This window comes from Vanellus vanellus (assembly GCF_965231255.1).
Source record: "Vanellus vanellus genome assembly, chromosome: 1".
In the NCBI taxonomy this organism is placed as follows: Eukaryota; Metazoa; Chordata; class Aves; order Charadriiformes; family Charadriidae; genus Vanellus; species Vanellus vanellus.
The window spans coordinates 17,973,199-17,996,995 of NC_138905.1; the positions used below are offsets into that span (position 1 = coordinate 17,973,199).

At 40.6% G+C, this 23,797-nt stretch overlaps 1 protein-coding gene across 1 annotated transcript in view; it reads right to left on the reverse strand.

The window, feature by feature from the left end:
- The window catches only part of CERK (ceramide kinase), a 43,291-nt gene extending 36,099 nt beyond the window's left edge, over positions 1-7,192 (reverse strand). The window contains exon 1 of the mRNA XM_082479456.1: positions 6,988-7,192. Coding sequence (XP_082335582.1) covers positions 6,988-7,126 — 139 coding nt within the window. The 5' untranslated portion in view covers positions 7,127-7,192. The remainder of the gene's footprint in view (positions 1-6,987) is intronic.
- Positions 7,193-23,797: the final 16,605 nt, after the last annotated feature.

Below are 23,797 nucleotides of genomic sequence, written 5' to 3' on the forward strand. Positions count from 1 at the left end.
TTCACCTATCCATTTATCCAAGGGAAAAAAAAATACAGAACAGAAATGGAACAACAAATTAAGGGAAGGGAGCATGTTCTTTAACCTTTCTTTCCCAGAACTGCTTTTAGTTCTCATATTTCTAGTGGCTATGCCACCTAGCCATACGTCAGAATATGAAAGAAAGCTTGTTGCATTTATAAAGATTGCACTTAAGTGGCAACTCATTTTGTTGTTGCTCACAGACACGCTACAAAACTGACAAAGTACATTTAGATCAAAATTTAAATGACAATGCTCTAATGAACATTTTCAGAAATAGTTTTACATACTGGATACTTATCAGCACGTAGGCTAGGAGCAGCAACAGAAGTCATTGTCTTATTAGGTATTTTCTATATAATAGAGAAATCTGTTGTCCTGGTACAGACAGCAAATATATTAAAAAGCACTTCTCAAGCTGTATCACTGAAAGCCTTTCTTTGAAGTACATATATATATATTACCAGGTATTACACAGCTTATTGTAACAACCCTAGACCTTGAAACCACTTCTGCTAAGCTCTCCTAATGCTTCAGATGTGTTCTCCCTCTGACAGTCGCGTGACTGGAAGTTGAGCTTTTCTAGCAAATCTCTTCACGGATGCAACAAAAAAGCAAAGAGTAATTACTCAGTCCCACTCTCCCCCCTTTTTCCCAGAAAGGAGAAGTTTCCACTGGGAAGAAATCAAATAGGGACCTTCCATACAAGCAGCCCAACTCAGCTTCTATAAACACAATGCCCTCATCTGGCATTTAATCACCAAAACTTGCCCCATAAAAGTAGAAGGTCTATCCTGCCCTCTTTTGAGAGGTCAACAAGGTTCACATATGTACTAATTATAAGCCTTTCCTACACCTACTTTTGTAGCACTTACCCTATTATCAAGTAGCATGAGCCATTTCTTTCACTGATTTAACATAAAGGTGTTCACTCATAAAGGCCTTCATCTTTATGAGTTTCCCCCAAAACATGGAAAAATTTTATTGCCACACTAAAAAAAGAAAAAACGGTACTTGCACCAGCACTACTAGATCAACATTAATGAAAAAAGTTGAACTGTGGGCTCAGACCACACCAAACAGAGAATTTCACTTGACTGAGTACAATATACTCAAGCAAGTAGCACACAACAGTTCCTAGAAAAAAATCCAGGCAAAATACTGTGACTTTTTCAACATATGCATCTAGATTCAAGAGATTGCATTTCAAGTTCAGAAATACTGAAGTACATATCAATTTTCTTAAGCTTAATCTCAAAGATCTTCACACATTTATGTTTTCATGTCCACCCTGTTCAATGTTTAGCATACATGACACACTAAAGACAACGAGTTGTCCGTCCAGAGCAGCTAGATGAAAGGGCATGGCAAAAAAATAATTAAAAAAACAAAACACACAATGGACAGGTGACAATCTTCCCAGCACACTGGCTGCACCGGTCATCACTCATTCCGGGTCACACTGCTCTTACAGTCTTAACAGACACTCTTCTTGAAATGTGAACTGACGAATCAGCAAAATACTGTGTTAGACACATACTACTTTTCCCCACATTAAGCAAGTGGGAGAAAAAAACCTAAACAAACAAGGTAAGCGCACTAACAATGACCTTTCTGTGTTAAGAAAGGCTTTTTGGTGCGTCATTGCTGTATGCCACTCCCACAGAACACCGCCTGAGTTTGTAAGCAATCTCACTCAGGGCCCGAGTCAAGATTCGTTCATTCATCCTGCTAGCTATGCATTCTACAGGCCAAATTCCTCCTTCAGAAATGTGTCAGCCCAAAGCAAAACAGACACATGCAAAAACATAAAAATGTTGTTGATCACAGCATTTGGTTTACTCCTAAAATTCAGCTCAGGCCCATGGATGCAGTGGCATTCAGAATTAATTTAAATTATTAGCATACTCTTTGTGACTTAAAAATATTAACAACTAAAAAGCTGAGGTGCAGATTTAAAATATTTTTTGTCACTTGGAAAATTAATTTGCTGTTACATACCACATGAACAGTAAGTTATTTTGCCTTAAGTTTAAGCTTTGCCTTCACCTAAAAGCAAGAACTTTTTCTATCAGAAGGCACAGTGCATTATATCGATCATACACTACAGAAAGTTGTGTCTAATACAGACCAGAATAAGAGAAGATGGTGGATAGGGATATAGAGCACAGTTACAGAGAATTCACATCCTGGGGGAGGGGAAGAAAAAAGGCATCATGACTAAAGGATTTAATCCAAAACTGTGGAAGAATCACAGAAACATCTGAAGACCATGATCACACAATATACAGCCGTAACAGGGAAATTGGCTTTTTTTTTTTTTTAAAGTAAATCTTCAAGTACTTCGTAAACCAGTAGACAATAGATCAGTTCCTACTGTTGATCAGAGAAACAGTTGGTACTTCACATCACATATCTGAATTTGAATCAAATCACGGCAATTTGAACTTGAATCTACTTGCACATTTAAATCTTAATATTGAACTTTTTCCCATTGATTTTTTTTTTAATTTCCAAATTTAATCTTTTCAACTGAACTATTAATATTTCAACAACAAAGCAAGAAATAAGATGCACTACTTCACCCTAAGGGAAAAAAAAAAACCCACACACCAAGATTCCCCACATCCTGCCGGTTCAATGTGGTCAGTGGAATGCCCTAGAGAAAAACATGATTAAGATTTCTATTTGTGCCCATTACCAATTGGGAATGACTGATGAAAAATGACCTTGACTAAGGATGTGCCAACTCATTACAGGTGCTGGACAGAGCTCGTTTCCAAGCAGGCCCACCTCTGCTGTTTCAGTACTGTGTTTATCAAACTGAGCATTCTTTAGAATCCACAACAGAATGGAATCAGTCTTGTGAACACTAATACTGAGGCTTACTCAAGTGGTTGTTTTGGGAGGAAAGCTGAAAAAGATACACTGACCGAGTGGAATTCTGAAGGGAGAAATAGAAGGCTTAAAAGCAAGTGCACACAATAAGTGAAGGCAGTCAATTCGGTGTCTAGTTTGACTGTCCCCTTTGTGCTTATACTTGACAAAGGAAAAAAAAAAACCAAAACCAGAAAAATGACAAGACAATCTCATTCTGTGTTTGTAGTGCCTTAGTATCAGGCATGATACAAGCTTAGCCAATACTTCTAAAATACCTGTAAATACACATGTACAATATATAATCTACTCCAAAATTTGGTACACAAAGTTTAATCACGTGTTACTTGATAAAAACCTGACTGTGCCATCAGCATGGCACATGGAAATAATAAAATAATTGATCTGCCCAGTTTTCACACACTACTTACAATTAACAACTAAATCTCATGGAGAAATGTTATAAGGTTGAAAAATAACGTTCTTCAGAACATTTGAAGATGAAGGCATGCCTAGGAAATATAGGTGCACAGCTAAAAGTAACAGAGAAACAAATGAAAATTTTCAGATAAAACTTTTCCCCCTCTAAGTTCAAACAAGTCTAACCAACCAAAGAATGGGAAATGGTAACCTCATTGCACTGAAGACAGAATTGAAAATATGATGCTGTTAAACAAGGTCTAACAGTAGGAAGGAAAATAAACAGTATTTAGGATTTAAGGTTTTAAAAACATACCATGACTTGAACAAATGCTTTATGTTTTTGTTAATGTTGGCATCTTCTCAATGATAGCATTAAAAATAATTCTCCTGAATTAATACTTCTTTCTTCACAAAATGCATTTTGACAGAATGGGGTTTAAAAAAATAAATATATAAATACCATTGTACAATGATGAGAAAACACAAGAATCTCCCCATATTCTGTAAAATAATATTTTCCTGGAAAATAGGACAAAGGCTCTCTTGTTTCCTACCTGTTCCTGAACTTGGATGCAACAGGGAGAGGGAGATACTTCAACACTTCTACAATACACCTAACTACAGCTCCAGTTCCTTACCTGTCAAAGTCTGAAAACCTTGACAAAATACATACCAAACCATTTTTACTTATGTAGCTAAATCCAAGACAGTAATAAATACTCAGAAAATAAGAAGTCGTCACTGAGCTTTTTCAGTTTAAAGACAACTGTTTCACTGTAATAACTACCTATTAAACAAAAAATATAGCAGTTTTATACTGCATAACTAAGTCTGTATTTAGGCATAATGCACAGCAGTCACGTAGTCAAAGGCTAAATGGTAGAAAGATACCAATCTTGGTCAAGTAGCTCCTTTGAAATTATATGCTTCTAACTAACCATCTTCCATATTATAAAGTTTATTTATATATGGTAAGTATGCTGCTCATATTTCCAAAATAATTGTAGAGACAACAATGAGCCATCCCAGATCTTAAAAGAGCTTAAAGACAACAGAGCAGCAATAATATAACACTGTGATGGTATTAAAGCACAAGTGCAGGAAGTACATGAATTAAGTGTTAAGAAGAGGAGGTACATCATCTATTGTTTTGCTCTCTACATAAATTATACCTGTGCCTCCAGAACACTTAGGCATTTCTTTTTCTTCTTCCACCCTCCCTTTTCTCTTCTGATTCCACATCGTATTTTCCAAAATCTTGTAAATAGCTATGCTACAGGACAGCAGCCACACTCCATTACCAGATTTGCCTCCTAAAGAATCTCTAGCTGGGTACTGCTTCAGAAACAGCCTCAAAAAGTCTGGTTTTCTATGTCCTGCTCTCCTTCCACCATTCCGACATCCACTTTGGAATAGGCTTCAGGACAGGTTCATACTCGTATTAGCCTGCCAGGAGCAAGTCGAGAAAACTTACAACTTCAGAAGTTGAAAAAAGTTACAACTGTAAACGGTTGTATTTAGAGTGCTAATAAGAGAGTTAGTGTGACTTTGTGGCACTCTTGCATGGTCTAAAGGAAGTTATCATATAGTAGAATGAAGTTCCCATTGAACTTGCTCTAGCCTACAGATCAGTCAGCTGGTAACTCTGCAATGGCATTTTAGAAGGATTTTACACAATTCAGCAAAATTCTCTCCAAAGCAGGGGCTACTTTACTTAGCGGAAGCAATTGTCCCAAAAAGCTTTGAAGCTTTATATTTTATATTTAAGATCCAGATACCTCTCTCTAATCTTATTTCAGTTTGAAAAGTATACAGCTTATTTTTCACACCAATATATTGAGCTCAGCAGAATTAAAGAAGTCTTAAGTTCATTTAGCTGCATATCTGAAGTAAGTTCAGGAATTTTCAAATACTTTCTTCAGCAGCACCGCTGATAAAAAACTAGATTATGTCAAATTTTATTCATACAATAGGAGGGGAAGGATAACAAACTGTTTTCTATGCTATGATGGATAAGAAGAGATGTATCGAAAACAAGACCAATTCTCAGTTATGTAAACTACAATATCAAATTCTTACAATTATTTTTGAGCCTTCCTTATCCCTTTTCCACCACCTTTTTTCAGAAAGCCTCAGGCCAATAAGATATTATGATAAAATCAGAAAAATACTTAAGAAGGGTACACGGTAAGAAGGGAATAACTATTTAACTATTAAAGTTTGGGAGCTTGCCTGGGACTGGAGACATCTATATTCAAACCTTTCTCAGATAAACTTCTAGTCAGCCTTTCTATTATTAGTTTCTCTCTGTCTCAGTTCCTCCAACCTCTAAAATAAAGGTGACAGCAGTTTTCCGCTCTGCAGCAGCTGCTGTGAAAAGAAGGACGTTACAGATTACATTTTCAGATGTTCACATACCATGCTAATAGAGCTATGTTAATAATAGGAATAATTACTATATAAATACCCCAAGGTCAAAGACCGATAAAATACTACCTGAAGTGTAGTAGAAAGCTTGATATAGTGTGTGTACAGACATTTTCAGAAGTTACCCTGAAAATTTGTCAGGTATTTTCAGCAATGACCTCCCCCACTTGCAGTTTGGTAAGTTGGCACTAATTCTAACTGCACAAAGGTGAACGATAAACAACTTCGTTACCCCATTACAAATTAGTGGCCTATATTAAATATTTCCAAAACAATAACTTGCAAAAGTTAAACTTTCTTTGGAAATTTTCAAGGAGCCCTTTAGAGAAATATTTAAAAGAAAAAACAAAAAAAACAAAACAACCAAACAAAAAAACCCAACAAAACTCATTTGAAAGAAAAAATAAGTAACTGCTTGAAACACTGCCACAGTATGAAAGTGTTTCTCACCTACCAAGTCACAGAACGAACAACAACCAAAAAAAAAAAAAAGTTGCTTTTAAAGTTCTGTAAGTCTATTACGTGTTGCTACGATTAATTTAAATACAACACTGCGAAATACAGGCTGCTCCCTACCCAGAGCGCCAAAAAACAACGGGGTTCAGCTAAACAAATCTGTGCTTTCCTCCCCCGGCTGCGGGCGGGGGGTTCACCCCTTTGTTGTCAGAGGGCGGCTCTCAGCATGGATGCTCAAATCGCCGTCTCTCTAAAGCGGGGAACTCGCCGCACTCGCCCGCCGTTCACCCTGAGCGCCGTTCCGACTGCCTTTCTGGCCGGTACGTTCGACACAGCCGGCTGCAGCCCCGCCACCGCTACTCCCCGGCTCCCGGCCGGGCCCGCGGAGATTAAACCACCCTCCGTCCTTCGCCGGCGGACTCTGAACCCCGGCGGCTGCTGCGGCCGACACGGGGTGACGCCGACGGCAGCCCTTCCTCTGTAGGGCGAAAAGGAAATACCCAGCGCCCACAGAACGCCGAGCCCTCACCGCGCCCCGAGCCGAGGAGCTGCCGCGACACCGGCTCCGGCAGCGCCCCGGCGGGGGCAGGGCCGGCTGCAGGCCGTCCCCGCCGGCATCTATGCCCCAAGCCGCCCTTCCCCAGGCCGCCGGGGACGCCGCGAACGCCCTTCCCCCGCCGCTGAGGCGAGGCGGCCCCTCAGGCGGACGGGAGGCCGCGGCAGGTGCGCTAACGCCCGCCCGCTCCGACCCGGCCCAGCCCGCCGCTCCGCCGCTCCACTCACCGCCGCCGCGGCGCGGCGGGCGGGGGTCGCGCCAGGCCAGCCGTCCCCGCTCCTCGTCTAAGGTCACCTCCCAGCAGCGCTGCCCCAGCCCCAGCATGGAAACCAGCCGGGGCCGCCGCCCGCCCGGCAGCTGCTCCATGGCGGCCAAGAGCCCGGTGCCCGCCACAGCCCCGCTACCGCATGGCCCAGCGCAGCGAGCGGGCGGGCGGCCGCCGCGGGGCGAGCCCGGCAGCTAACGGCGCCCGCCGCGGGCCGGCCTGTCCCCCGGGCGGGGCGCGGCGTCAGCGCCTACGCCAGAGCCGCCGGGGCGGGGCCTGCGGCTCCACGGCGCGGCGCCGGGCCGGGCCGGGCCGGGCTCGGCTCCGCGGGGCGGGGTGGAGCGCCGCCGGGGCAGCGAGGCCGGGCGGCGGCGGCGAGCAGCCTCGCCGGCCCTCAGGGTGCTGCCTGCCCGGGGCTCCGCGTCGCGGAGGAGGTGGAGGGTCGGCCCCGACCCGCTTTGTTCGCTCGCCCCGCGCTCCAGCCACCCGCGGCGGGGGCTGGCCCAAGCCTGAGCCCCCCCCGGAACGGGCCAGCACGGGGGAAACGCCAGCGCCAGGGGCACGGCTCCGGGCGGGGGAACTGGGGGTTACACCGTAACGCCTTTGGGTTGCTTTCGTGGTCTTTTGCGGGAGGATCAAGCACCCATCACGGTGGCGATGAACCCTCATTGCAGCAGGGAAAAGGTAACAAATACACCTGCCACAAACATCTGGTACCACAAACCTCTTGGTCTAACCTTGCCTTAGTTTCCATAAGAAACACTTTGGGTTTGCCTTAAAGACGCTGCCAGACATTCACTATAATTAAACTCTTAATTCTTTGCTGCCTTTCCTCCATGGTGTCCCTGAACCTTATCACTCATCACTTACAACCCATCGGCATCCTACCCAAAATACAGGCCATAGTGAGCAGCAGTCACTCCGCCTATGGCCTTACTCCAAACCAACCGGTTCTGAATATTTCTTACAGAGGTTAGGGAAAAATGTCAGTGGTCTGTTCTTAGGTGGGTCCCGCCTGGGGCCAGTCCGCTGCCACGTGAGGATGATACAGAGATGCTCCAGCTGGCTTTGCTCAGAGCTGGTGCAGGTCTAAGAAGCTTCTGCACTTGAGCTCTGCTCTGAACCTCGTAATGTACTCATGTTTAATTTGCTGAAAACAAATGAGCTAGGCACTTTCACACTTTATGTGTTCAAGATAGTCTTCCTGTGCCATGAATACTTGTCATCTTCTGTCTCAATTATTGCAACATCCTTTCCTCTGGCCTTGAAAGACACCATGTTGCCACCTATTTTGTTGAAAATACCTAGGTATGCCACACTTTCACAATTTCAAGGACCACTTTGTTTCTGTCAGTTGTATTGCTCTTTACTTTTTGGAATATTTCCCCTCATAAACACCTGTAAAGTTCTTTATATTGAGGCTTAAAGTAAAGTTCGTTTGTTGCAAAAGTCTGTTGTGAACATTAGTCTGCCAAATCCACTGCTGAGCAGTCTGTCTCACTGGTTCTTTGCATTTTGCCAGCTACATCATTGGTTATCATCCCCCTTACGCTTGGATGGTAAGGTTACTGGGCCATGAACATCCTTTTGGTTTTGGGTTGTACCATATCTAGCATATTTCACTTCCATCTATTTATAACTGTTTCTGCAAGCCAGAACAGCTGTGCGGAAACCACAACTTAATGCTGATACTCACACTGCAACAGAGATTCTTTCAGTGTTAACGCCCACAGTCATACTCCAGGAGCTAACAGATCACTAATATAAAGCTGTATTCTAAAAAATGTTATTTATCATTTCTCCACTGGGCAAATTAGATCTAATCTTTTATAGCCTACAGTCACCTGAATCAATATTCTTATGCTGTGATCCATGATAGCTGGAGAAGTAAAAACTTCATTCTTTTTACCATTCTTGCCTATGATTATTTCCTTTTATTCTTATTAATTTGACAACTCTTTCTGGCTTAGCTAAGGCTAAAGCCTTCAACTGTAAAACACAGAATTGATAAAATATCCTTTGGTCTGTTAGATGCCTACAAAGGTGTACTAGCACCACTAGCAGGAATGGCATTCCCCATCCAAGTTTTTTATTTGTTTAGATAAGGAGAAGCCACTAATTTCTTCCTCACACATGGTTTCAGCGTAACAGTGTTTTGGTCCATGATTTGGGATCTTCCATGCTACTACAGGAACATCTTGCAGGAATTCTTACCAGTGCTGTGTTTGGTCTGCTCTGGCCCTCTCTGGTAGTCCTCTGAATGCCAACATGTGCTTCTGTCCCTGGAAAGTAAAGGTCAAATTTGAGCCAGCACAATATTTTTTTTTTTCAGTGGGTTTTAGTACTTTATGTTTTTCTTCCCTGACTCTAACAGAGAAAGAATTCCTAAAGGATGGCTGACTTGGTAGGCTAAAGCACACACATGTCAATTATTGTTTTACTGCCTATTACATAAACCTTTAATTACCACTGAGGGGACAGAATTGCAGATGCAGCGATGCCAGTAAACTGCAGGATTTATAGCCTAAAATCTTGGTGCTAAAGACAGCTGATCACTGGGCTCCGCCCTGAGAAATGGCATGGCTGTAAAAGCACCTCACTTTGTTTGCAGGTCCACAGAGGCCACAGGAAGGGATGCAATAGTAGTTAACTTGGGAACAATAATACGTTGTGCAACAATGACAATTCACCATGTCAAATGAGAAGAGTGCAGGAAGGTAACACAACTTACCAGGTTTATCTCTATGACCCTTTTACTGCCTACCGAGTAAACAACATAACTTTTAAAGCCAACTTTCTCTCCTCAGTGCCTGATTTTATAATAGGTCATTCATCTGGAATGACACCAAGCTGAGTGGTGCAGTCGATTTGCTAGAGGGAAGGGGTGTCATCCACAGGGACCTTGACAGGCCTGAGGAGTGGGCCCACACAAACCTCAAGCAGTTCAACAAAGCCAAGTGCAGGGTCCCACACCTGGGTCAAGGCAATCACCAGTGTCAGTACAGGCTGGGGGATGAAGGGATCGAGAACAGCCCTGCTGAGAAGAACTAGGGGGTAGTGGTGGATGAAAATCTGGACACAAGGCGTCAATGTGCGCTCGCAGCCCAGAAGGCCAACCATATCCTGGGCTGCATCAAGAGAAGTGTGGCCAGCAGGACAAGGGAGGTGATTCTGCCCCTCTGCTCTGGTGAGACCCCGCCTGGAGTACTGCGTCCAGCTCTGGAGTCCCCGACATAGGAAAGACATGGACCTGTTGGAGCGGGTCCAGAGAAGGGCCACAAAGAGGATCAGAGGGCTGCAGCACCTCTCCTATGAGGAGAGGCTGAAAGAGTTGGGGTTGTTCAGCCTGGAGAAGAGAAGGCTCTGGGGAGACCTTATAGTGGCCTTCTAGTACCTAAAGGGGGCCTACAAGAAAGTTGGGGAGGGACTTTTTACAAGGGCATGTAGTAATAGGATGAGGGGTAATGGCTTTAAACTGGAAGAGGGCAGGTTTAGATTAGCTATTAGGAAGACATTATTTATTGTGAGGGTGGTGAGACACTGCAACAGGTTGCTCAGAGAAGTTGGGGATGCCCCATCCCTGGAAGTGTTCAAGTTCAGGTTGGGTCACTCTCCGCACAACCTGATCTAGTGGAAGGTGTCCCTGCTCAAGACAGGGGCATTGGAATAGATGGTCTTTAAAAGTCCCTTCCAACCCAAACCATTCTATGAGTCTATGGTTTCTATAAAAAGCACTTACTCGTAGCAACTTTATGTTGTACTGAACAGGATCATTAGATGATAATGTAGGCAACCAATTAAGGAACACTTCTAAGCAGGTACATCTTCTTAATCAACAGGAGGAGACAGGTATTCTTCAGCATGATCAGCATTACCAAAATATTGACTTAGATCATTACAAATTTGAGCTCTCTTCCAAATCTTTTGGAGGTGTATTTCTTTACTAGGACCCTGCAACTAATTATTTCCACAGTGAAAATCAAGCATACCCTTGTAGTACCTTGCCAGAAGTAGAAAATTCTGCGTATCCAACCTTGTCTGAGAGAGAGTCTAAAGTGAAAAAAATGTAAAATATCTTAACCAAAGTGACAACTGGATACTACCCACGTAAGTGCACAGGAGACCAAAGAAGAATCATATTCCACCATATTTTTGCCACTCTACTCAGTTCTGTGCTGGAAGTTTAGAGGGAATCACAAATTTTCACCAAGAACTCTGGAAAACAGAGACATGTGATGGTGTCCTTTGGCTGCTGTGCCCTGTGCTCCCAGGGAGATGGCTCCAGGCTCAAAGACTCCTCCATGTCCCAAGGAACATCTGCAGTGGTGTTCAGTCCCACTGAGGGAAGAGAAGGAAGTTCAAGATCAGCAAAGATATTCCTAATATTGTCCCTTAACATGAATGTGAGAGCCAGCCGTCGCCTTGTCCAAATGACAGCTAGTGCAGAACTGAAACTTTAATTCATTGCTCAGGAATTTAAAACTGGAATCAAAATCAAGAAAAGACTGGGGGCAGTTTGCCTATTTTTTACTGCCCATCGGTAACTATGAAGCATTTCTTTTCTTCCACAGAGAAAAAGCTTCAAGAAAGTTTTTAGACAGCTGCTTGGTAACTATAAAAAATTTTTATCTCGGTGCATCTTAGGCAAATTGAAGTACTTACCCACAAATCAAATTCTGTTCTCAAGTAGACACACGCAAGTCCCATTAGAACAGTGTAAATACACCCGAAGGCCAAATTTGGCAATTGAAATACCTTTGGAAAATAGAAACTAACCAACAAAGATAATAGAACAGAGGGAAATAATTCATTTTAAATATCAAAATATTGACTAATGTTCTAATTCCTTTTCTGCTTACCAGCAAACAAAGACTGAAGCATGAGTGGACTATTCTTGCTGCTGATGGAAAGAATGACATCATCTTCTCTAGAAAAATACCTGAGCCATTTTAAAGCACTTCTATGCTTTTATCATAAAAGTTTAAATTACAGTTATTATTGGAAGTGATCTGGAAAAAAAGTGTCTTTAAAGGCCTGTCAAAAAGGATGATTGCAGCCCTTTATCCACTTGAGCCAGAAGGTAATTGAGAGAAAGCTGTTGATGTACTGGAGGGTGTGGGAATGGATCCAGAACATACTGTGTTTTCTTGTGAAGGGAAATGTTGCATGCTGTTCCTGAACCATGGAAGGTTACAGAATCCTTCCTTTCTTCCAAAGCTACAACCTACCTCCATATTCTCTACATAAACTACCTATCACTGTGAAAAACACTAAAGAGGATTTGTTTCAAGCTGTTATAGCTGTGCTTCCCACCTACAGATATACACAGAAGTATTGAATTGTAATTTTTGTTTAGATCCTTATTCCTACTGTAACTATTAGCCTCAACTGGAGTGCTGAGGAGCTGTGAGACTCCCTCTCATCCAAATGCGTCCTTTCAAGAAACAACGAAATTAAAAGTTTCCTGTCTGACAGAACGCTAATGCTCTCTGGCAGTGTGCAACTTTGGTCTTAAGTTGATAAATTGTTGTAATTACTTGAAAAGGCCAAGAACCGCTGTTTGTTCTTTTATTTTAAGACACCAAGACAGGAATCTAAGATTTGTTATCTTCTTGGTGGCGTTGAGTGGTACAGGGTGTGTAGGAGGATGTATAAGAAATGTTTGCTTGGCTCTGGTAAGAATGCTTGAATAGGTCTTTCCCTGCAGTGCTTGTAGGCAGAACTGCAGGTGACATCCAAAAGTTTCTCTCTTCTGTCCATCCCTCAACTACATCAGTTGGTCTAATAAAAGAGTATTTTTTTCTTCTCTGCAAACTATGCTTTGCTGATATTTCCAGTCCCTCAAAGCTCAGAAAAATTACTCTTTTCCAGGCCTGTGCAGACCTTGCCTGGAGCACGCCCATGGGCTTTTTTGTAAAACCATGCATATAGACCAGTTCTCAAGAAGACGTCTAAGAGGGCGTAACTCTGGGTAGGCAGACAAATTTTTATCGTTCAAACTACGTATCATGTTCTTTAGTAACCTCCATCATATATACTAACTCTCATAACTTACTGAGTGTAAGAACAGTTAAGATTTTCTAAGGTTTATAACTCTGCCTGGGTTTGTTTGGAGGTTTTTGTTGTTTTTGTTTGTTTGGTTGGTTTGGTTTTGGTTTTGCTTTTACACAATTACAGGGCATGTGTGTGCCACCATCATGACACTATTGACAAATTTCAAGTGTGGGCTTCAATGTATGCAATAAAAGAGCTTCAGGATGAAAGAATTGTTAATGTAAAAATTCCTACCACCATCAAAGCAGAGGTCTAAAAATAAGTTGGGAGAAAGAACGCTAAGTTGAGCCATTTTAACTGGACCTTTTATTTCCAGAGCACTTCTCTGATGTTCTGCTTCAGCAGGCAGGGCTCTCATCCATATCAGGGCTCTTCTAACTTATGCCAGACAGTGTGGCCTTCATAAAATAAAGAATAAAGTAAGAGTATTCTTCCATTTAAGATGGAGAGACATATTTTTATGCTACTTTTAGCAGAACACACTGTAAAACTACTAATCAACACTCCAGGTAAAAGAATAGGAAAACACAGGGGGAAAAAATCACACAGACTATGGAGGCAGTAGAAACAGCCCCTTTCCAAAGAGAATGTAAACCAAACCAAAAGCAGAATTCTCTGAAACAGAAAAGAAAAATCTGGAGATCATATTTATCAAACTTAAAGTAATCAACTAGTGAAATAATTTAAAAATAAAACCATCTCAATATGGAAACCATTACACTGGAAAATAAAATTTACTTCCTTCAGTTCTTGATATCCTTATTAACAATACAGGGACTACGTAAAAATACAGATAGTCAGGTTATCAACACGAGCAAATAAAACCATATGAGAAGTACAGCCCCATTATTTATAAGGACACTCCAGACCAACTATTGCCTAAGATACACTTAGTTAGGCTAATTAACTTAGCACATAAAACCAGCCAAAGTACTAAGCACTTAGACAACCACGGAAGCATCTCTGTAAGCACCACGGTCTTTATCATCTTACAAAAAATCAAATAAAATGAAATCGACATTATCTGAACAGCAATGTCATCTAAGAAACTCAAATCCCTTATTTTCCAAGAATCACTGAACATATCTATAGCCTCCCAATGTTAATAACTTGAAAAACCATAAACAGAAATCGGAACGTATCTGTGAAGAATTTACATTCTTCAAAAAAGTTTTTGACTCCATGTAGCTGCTAGGATTAAAACTCTCGCTGATATACACTGAATCAGATGAAACACAAACCTATTTTATATTATCATTTTAATTTTTTTTTTTTTTTTTTTTTCTTATCACTGAGGAAATGACACTGATGTGTCATTTCTGGCTAAAAAGGTAACCATGCCAGTGATCACAGGTAGATTGAGCTCACTCAGAAGCTAGTGAAATGTCTAATCACCAGTTACCAAAAAGTAACCACTGGTTACTCCTGCTCCTTTCTTGACATTTGGAAGGTTCTCCAATGCTTTAGTCAATTGTTGTCCTTGGGAACTTATCACCTATCAAATGTACCCTGATGCACAAACATGCATACCAATTTTCTTGGAAGACATCTATTTTTGACCTGATATGCACAAGCTCATGCTTTTTTCAGTACCTCTACAAAACTATGAATAATTGCAGTTAAAGATGGATCTTGAGGTCCTTCTTCTTGCAAGAGCAAGAGATGTTCTAAGACACAACCAAAGACATTTGGCTAAACCAAAAAAAAAAAAAAAGATGCATTAAACTCTCTCGTTCTTGTGAATACTGTAATTTTGAAGTCAAGTAGCATGAGATCACAGACTTGACTTTCCTGAAAGTCTATGTTGAAAAATTCAAGATTTATACCCAAGATTGATAGTGTCATATTTTCATTCAAAGTATCCCACCATTTCAGTTTTAGCAGAAAAAAACCCAATCCTACACAATACCTTTAAGAGAACAAAATTAATTCAGAAAAGATAAGAGTATATGAAATTAAAAAAAAAAAAAAACAACAACAAAACATACGTTTTCTCAATCTTATCAGTCTTTGGGCACAGTCTTATCAGTCTTGTTATTGATTCATTATGTAATTGGGAAGTTCAGAGGTGCATAAATTTATATTTTAATAGTGTCTACATTTGCAAAGACAAAGATCCTGGTTGTAGTTTCTTTTAAAGTTGCATTTGTGGTAAAAGGTAGAAGAAGGAAAGGGGATTTTGTCTCTAAATGCCAGTGAATTGTCTCCTTGAAACTGGTTTAATTAATTCATGTGATTTAATTAACGATGTTACTTTCTGTGGTTAGTACAATATTTTAAAAGTACAATATAAACCTAAAATAAATGCTTAGAAATGCAGGTGAAATTCTCTTTCAAAGACTGAGATTCTGAATGATCAGATCAAAGATGGATTGAAGCTGCTTGTCTGAATAGAGTAATTTTAACTTTGATTGTTTTTCAGCTGACTACTGAAGGACAGATGATGACAGCTGGTACGAAGTTGTCTGAATCAGTGATACCAGAATGGAAATACATGCCAATACTTAGCATAAAATCCACAAAGCACAGCTATTTTTGCATTCTGCCTTTTGACATCTCAGCACGCATGTTGACTTGAATTGGCATCCTCTCTTTTTGATTTTCTGGTATCAAAATTAAATGGAAAGCTAAGAACAGAATATAAAATCAGACACAGCTACCCAAAAAAGAGGGCAATGGTGAACAAATCCTCTTTGTAGGATCTGTAACTGAAGTTAAATATTTAATTCTAACAAACAAAGGAACGTTGCTGTACCTGACTTCATAGTTGTCCAAAGGGATGCCAGTCATCCTGGGGATAGTTCTGAATATACTAAAAAAAAAAAAAAATCAAAGACTGAAGAGTAACCTGATAAACATTTGTAAGCTGGTTGCCTAGCCAGGCAGCAATGGCTGACTAATTGGGAGCACACCATTTTATCGGATGCATATTTAGAGTTGACTAGTCTGCATGTCATTCTAAATACAAGTTGTAGAAATCGTAGATTTTGATGAAAGTGATACATTTTCAACAGATTGCACAGGGTTTTAGCCAACCAGCTCATTTAGTCAGAACTATGAATCAAACTTCACTGCAAAGCTTTGAAAAATCAATCACCTCCAAACTCTCTCAAGATGGTTTAATGTGAATAGTTTTGTGAAAATCATGACTCTGAATGACACAATTCTAAATCACTGTGGCTAAGAAATGACAATTAGGAGTAATCAATGTTTTGAAAAAGAACCTGAGTGCAAAGGAACCATTCAAACCAATTGCTTTTATGGTTGTATCTGTAAGAGCAATCTGGCAGGAAAAGAGATTACATTGTTAAAGGGAGATTCTTTGCTGTGATTAGAAAAAGAAATGCAATAACTAGACTTGAACCAATAACACATTCATACTAGATTTAGCTGTGAGAAACTTCCTCCTCTGTCACAGTAGGATGGGCATACAATGAAGCTATGAAGGGCCGGAACAGCAACTATAATAGAAACCAGAGAAATGGTATGGAGTTGAAAAAAATATTTAGTCCAAAATGGACTTGTACAACATTTCATTCCTCCTGTGTTTTTAAGCAAGTTTTAGACTGTAACTAGAATTCTTAGGACAGAAGCTAATGCAATGCTATCTTTGCCTTTCACAGCCAGCAACCACTTGCTACTGAGAAAATGTGACTTACTATGCCATATGGTTCATAATCTCAACATCACAAATCATTCTGGTTTTGAAAGGATGTGTTTTGAAACACTGTGGGATAGAACATGAAGTGGAGAGAGAGAAATAGAGAAGTGTGCTACGGACTGTCTCACTAAAAAACAGAAACGCAACTATAGGATCAGCAGAACCCAACAGCACCCAACTACAAACAGAACAAGAGCAAGAGGAGACGAAAAACCTACATCTTCCCTTTTTTACCAGCACAAAACCCCATACTCACAATGTACTGTTTCAGAAGACAGCAATGTTGCATGCAGTTGATTAGAGAAACACACATAGCAGGGTCGACAGCAACAGAGCTTGAAGTTGGGTTAAAACACACAAACTATTCCTACATAACTGACTCAACACCAGCATGGCTCTCTGAAAACTATCAGATGAAAAGCAACAGGAGTAACAGCAAAATAGAACTGGAGACGACATTAATTCCTTTCACTCTCTGAAGACACTATGACTACAAAGCATATGAGTGCATGTACAGACAGGTAAAAAAACATTTACTTGAATCTCCAAATTCACTGGGTAATAACAATGTTAATAACTTTCCCATTGCTTCACACCTCAGAGCAATTTAAATATAAGGCACCTAGACTTCTTTACCTTTGAAACTTAATTTGCTAATTCTAGAAACCTTAAAAGTTTCTCCTTCCTGTGTTCTTCTCTCTGGTAACCTATTTAGCTGTACAGAGAGTATGATGTACGAAAATAAATAATGCTTGCTTCACAGAAAGTGAGATACAGCCTAATGAGACCATTAGAGTATTGCCTCCTAAAATTGGTTTCAGATGTATGAGCTTGCTCGTTGGAAAGGCATAAACACCTGTGGGTAAAGCAGACTTCAAGTTAAAGTCCTCACCATCACTCCCTACCCGTTCCACTTTCTGGACAGACACCAAAATGTCGTGTCTGGACCCAAGCCATGGAAGCCATTGGATTTCTAACCTGGTCTGATTTGTGGAGTTAATCGTTCAAAGCTGTAGATTTTTTTTTCCAGATCTTTTTGTTTAGCACACACCTGGGTGCTGAAGCTCATTCTTATCAGAGAGAACAGAACTTTGCTGAAAACAAAGTGCCAAGAGACAATCGAGAGGGCTTTGGGTAGCCAAGATGTCTGTCTGGGACAGCAGATATGACACGGGGCCTCAGAAAAGACCCACATCCTCTGAAGCAGCAGCTGGTAGCTAGGGTGGATGCCCTACAGCTGTACCACATCTAAAATAGCACTAAATGCCTAGGTTTAGGCAATTGAATATCGCTCCCCACGTCTGATAACACTCTCTAGCAGGGAGACCTCAGAGTTTCCTCACCTAAATCTTGGGATTAATGTTTTAGCCAAGAGAACTTCTAGTCATTTAGACACATTTTCTCCCCTACTAGAAGTACAATCAAAATGAGCTAAGGGTCCTTACATCTCCATTTTATATGAGGCTCAGGAGGTTCACCCTGATATAGATGTCAGCTAGTTTCCTGGGCCAAACATCTCCGCTACACAGATGGTTCAATGATCAGGGAAAAGTGATATGCACAAACTGGAAGACCTTTTGGTGGTGTAGTTCCTAAAGAGCACTGCAGCACTTCTGAAGCAACCTCGCTGATTTAGTTCCCTTCCAAATAGAATCTGTTTCACACGTACCACAACTGTCCTCAGAACTGAACTAATACACAGTAAATGGAGAAAATCAAGGGATTTGTTTCAAAACCGTGTTACTGCTCTGAACCAAATTGCTAATGTAGACCCAATTACCTTGTATGTTCAAAACTTAGGTTTGGCACAGGGCTACTAGGCCAGACCACTTTTATAGTTTTATCAGCTTCACTGCTTGGTAAAATAGCTTCCATTGTTTAGAAAGCATTATATTAAAAAAAAAAAAAAAAACAAAACCAAAACAACAACACACCCTCTCCTGCCTTTACTTGCCTTTGCGTATCACTCGAGGAATTTCCAGGCTCCGAATCTCCATGGGCAATTGGCAGAAGATAACTCCTCTGTATCAAAGGGTTTAGAGCAACTCAGAGTTGATGGCCACTACCTGCCATTTCAGTTTCATGACTGCATTTCAAGTTCCTGCTACAGTACAAATATTCAAAAAAACGCAAACAGGTTTCAAGCAAAATGATGGCTGAATTATAATGCCCTTAAGTTGATAACTCAATACCTTCAAGAGACAGCAGCTAATGTAGAAACATTTTCTTAACCACCAAATTAAAAGTATCTTGTTTTTTAACAGTTTTGCAACAGTGAAGCTGTTATCATGCCTAAGTAAATCTTGTATTAACCCATCTGGGACTGAATCTACAGAGACACCCTCTCCAGCATCAGTATTTGGCTGTGTAACTTACCTCATGATTTGTTCTTCCCCAATCCACCAATTATACAACACATACTGCTTATTTGTCCGCTCCTACAAATGATCTTTTACACCACCTTATGTAAATAGTATAGAGTCTCTGATTCCTTTCATATCAATTTTTTATTGAAAGATGTAATGGACAGCTGGTGAAATGGCAGTTCTGTGAAATCAGAATCACATTCATCATTATCATGGTGTCAGAGCCAAAGATGCTGTTGCCATAAGGAGGTAGGTGTCAACATCAGCTACTTTTAACCCTGTGCGGAAGATTCCTCTTTTTGGTTTAGGAATCCAGAAGCATTAGCTGGCAGGGTGTGTTCAGTCAAATGTCCTTCTAGGATATCTTTGCAGTATTATCTTACCATCCATCCTCCTTTTTACGTGTTCCAGCTCACGGTAAGGGTATTGCTTGGTCACTTATGTGTAGTCTATCTAAACCACACCTACTACCCTGTGCTGTTGGGACATTGTTATTAATGACTCAATAAGCCTTCAATCAATGCGACTAAAACCAAAAAGGTATCATATTATTTCATTAAGAGCAGGTACACAGAATTCTCTCATGGAAGTTTTCCACAAGCGAAACCCATGGGTGGATGCATCTTCTATGCAAAATCTCTGACTCATACAGGAGCATGGTAAGCACAGAAGTGCTGTGTCACTTTAATTTGGCAAAGAAGCTACTTTCAAGCTGATGTAATAGCTAAACTGCTTAAGCACATCAAATTTCAAGTTTATGTCTACCAATGAATTAGGACGGCATAATGTATTTTCCTCTTTAGGACATAATCTTTTGTTTTCCTTGGAGTCATCAATATTTGCAAACTGGTAGTAGAAGCAGAAAATCAGCCTGCAAACTAAATATCTTGTTTAGAGCGGGCTACTAGTGAATGATCAAATCCTACATGAGTTTTTGTAGCCTGGAATAGTTCAGAAGTAAACACTGTTGATTGTTTTAGGGCATTGCCCAGCACAAATGCACAAAATAGCACGAACAATGCAGTCCCTAAGATGCAATCTCATTTGCTACTATTTGTTTTGGAGAAATGGTTGGCTTGGAATTCTGTTGACCTTTGCGGCGCCCAAGGAAAGCCGTCTCAGACAGCCAGGTCCTTCCATCATGCTTCAAAATCCAGCTCATTTCTGGGTGGCTAAAATCTTTCATCAAATCAGTGGATGTTCAACAGATTGTAAGATTTTTTTCTTGGATGCGAAATGATGCAACTTTCAGAGTAGTTTCATGGCTTGTTGGAACATGTTTCAATTACAGAAGCTTTCTTTCTTACAATATTCTAGGACGTTCAACATGAATGTTTTTTAATCATTATACTTCTTCATTCCTCGGGCAGCAGTACAGTTGACGTCTCTCTATGGTGCGGCACTACTTTGAACTGCAGCAGTGCAGTTGCTGTGAGAAGTTGGGGGGATGCTACTTTTGGCACCCATAATTATTTTGAACAAATGTGGAAGGTGCTGGGCCTACAAACTTCACAGTCTATAATCAATTTTTCTACCCTTTACTGGCATTATCATGTGTTAACCCCTATAATGCCCTGAGCCCTGCTTAGAATAAACACGTTAGAAACACCAAATTGGTGAAAAATGAATAATCAGGAAGGAAAGCAGTTTTGACTTAGACTTTTTTACACTTTTTTATTAATATGTTCTAATTACATATTAATCTCTATATAGTATGTACTATTTAAAGAGATTAAAAGATGCCTCTTACATAAAAACATAATGTTCAGTGACAGATTTGTTTTCAGCCTGCTTCTGTAGGGCCACTAGAATAAAAATGGGAATGCAAGAGAGAGTATTTCTGAAAATTCTGATGTGAAAAAACAATCATTCACTGCCTTGGTACTAAAAAACGTAGCAAAGAGCAACAGAAGCGCTGCACATCACTCAGTGCAGATGAATTTTATATTGAAGTCTTGGGAAGAAATTAATCATTGCTGTAAGTGGGCAGAACACAGCTGGGAGTGGCTGAATTGTGTTTGCAACCAAGGCAAGCTGAACAGCAGTCTGTGAAGCAGCTCAGCTGGATTCCTGAGCAGTGAGAGGCTGCTAACCATCAGCCTTTTAAAACACCGCAGTAGTAAAAGCCCACCAAATGGCTGCAAGAAAGTGTTTGGTCTCAGGCCCAGTGGGGATTTCCTCAGATTTCAAATAGTGGGGGCCATATGCCAAGATCGCTGCAGCACTGCTTCGCTCGAAAGTAAACAGCTGAATATATTTGGCACAGTTCTTACTACTGCTGCTCAAGAAGCTTTCAAATGGGTTTGTATGGGCGCAGCTATCATAGCACTGGATTAGGAAAAATCCTTTTTTAAGTCAATATTCTTTTGCTAAATCTCCAGAAAGTGTGTACAGGGAAGATATGAATTGACAAAAAGACACTTGAAAAATAGATAAACAAACACGCAGAATTTTTTACTCATCTCAAGCAGACATCCCCCCTCCAATCATCCTCCTATCCATAAGGGCAATACTTCTGAGTGTGGGTTAGAGTAGGATGTGCTCGTCAAACTTCATGAAGGACTATTTTTCTCCTTTTCCAGAGTATAATTTCTCAATGATAATCTTAATGTTGTCAATGTTGCGGTTACTGTAATACACAGACTTTGTCGCCCAATACAGTAATATGACTATCAAAGTAGGTAAGTTCCAAAAATGCAGATTCACATTAGCCGCCCAGTAGTCATGTTGATATGAAAAAATGTCAGGTTCAAACATCATGGCAGAACTCTTTGGTCTTCAGCTGACTGACACCTGGACACCCTGCAAATGTTAATTGACTTGATCTTCAAGAATGAGATTACCAGCACGTTACACCACTGAGTAGTACCAACTCATCTGCTCCAACAGCTGTTTTGCTGGCAGACTCCAGGGAGACCTCTTATCATAATCTCATAATGATGTATTAATAGCAACCTCAGAGGAAACCGCTTGCTTTTTCTCTAAGAGGAATTATCAGTAACTGCAAAACCCCATTTATCGTAGTGTGCAGGATGGAAACACTGGTGACAAGAAAAGCATTCCCTGGATCCTCCTCTGCAGGTGGGAAGACACTCCCAAATTATGTGCTTCCTTCAATAGGAAAAAACATATGTTGAAAGTCCAATACTTTGCCAACAGAAAACTGAGACCCAGACAGTGGGCTTTGATGATACTTTACTTTCATATGAGGGATAGTAAGAGGTTTTTTATTTTTGCTTGCTTAGATGAGAAAAAGCATTTATCCTGTACGAAATGATAGTGAGAGCCACTTACAGAGTGATGCTACAATGAGTTCATTTTATTGCATAATAGAGGACAAATGAAATAGATGAATTATAACAGAAAAGAACCAAGTCACAAATCCCAAAGTCCTCAAATGCACGCAAGGCTATTCTGTCCTGTGGCTGCATTAAAAGTTGTCAGAATATTTCAAAGAAAAAAATGCCTTTGTTCAAGGTTACAGTCCTTAGAAACCATAATATCTGTATCTGGACCGTTTGTAAAAGTCAGTATTTCTCAGAGCAGTGTGCAACCTTACCACCAAGGTTCGGTTCCTCCTAGGGGTTGTATATGTGTACACGGAGGCCGACCTGCCAGGGAAAAATCTATAGCGATGCAGTTCAGAGGAGCAGGTGGCAACAGAAAAAAAGGCTGCATGGAAGAATAAACATTCAGAGAACCACAGATGCCTATTGCGGGCTGATTTCTGCAGGACTCCCAGGCCTACAAAAGACCTCTCAGGTATTGATCCTTTTTCCTTGGTGTGAAAGAGATGAACAATCCCACTGAAGTTCGCGGGAGCTGATGGATGCTCTGAAAGGCTTTTCACAACAGCACTGACAAAGTTTCTTGCCTTTTCTTCAGCCAGAGGAAAAGATCATATGGCTTCACTGTTGAAAGAAACAAAATAACAAACAAACACTGAGCAATTCTTTTAAGGTGAAATAAGTATTCAGGCTGTTTCTGCCTTCCAGATATAGAGAACCTCATCATTTCCATATGAAAAGCAGGTTCTGCGTTGTCTGGGTTTGAAGAAAATAAGACGAAGCAACATTTTTGTCAATAAATCTGAAGCTCTTACAATCCAAATGTTATAATCAATGTTTCAGTAGTGATATATAACAGTTAAATTAAGCTAGAATGGACATGAATTCTTTGAGATTTTTGGAATCCCAGAACACAAGGAAGAACCAGGAAGCATTTTTGACAAATTAGACCTGAACAAGTATAACAGAAATGATTTGACATTGTTAACCTTGCCCTCTGTTAAGGCAAATATCTGTTTACTATGCTAACACCAATGAGCAACTTGTCTCTGTTAAAACAGTTCCGGTGTTCAAAACTACACTGCGTCCTGAGTTCTTATTAACCAGAGTATAAACAGAAAATTAATGTCAAAAGTGATATGCATATCTATATACCATGAAAAGACACTGAGCCCTCCCTTCTTCCTCTTCCTTATTTCTATAGATTATTGGATTTGTTATTTTCCTTTTCAATGAAAAAAGAAAAAAACGTTCACAAAAATAATTCTTTGTCTTTGGGCATCTAAATCCTCAAATTGGTTTACTTAGGACTTGGGCCAACAGGAGGGTTAAAAGAAGCTGCAATATCTAGTCCGGCGGTGTTTTCCCCTGAGATGACAGGCTGTTCATATGGAGCTACAGGAC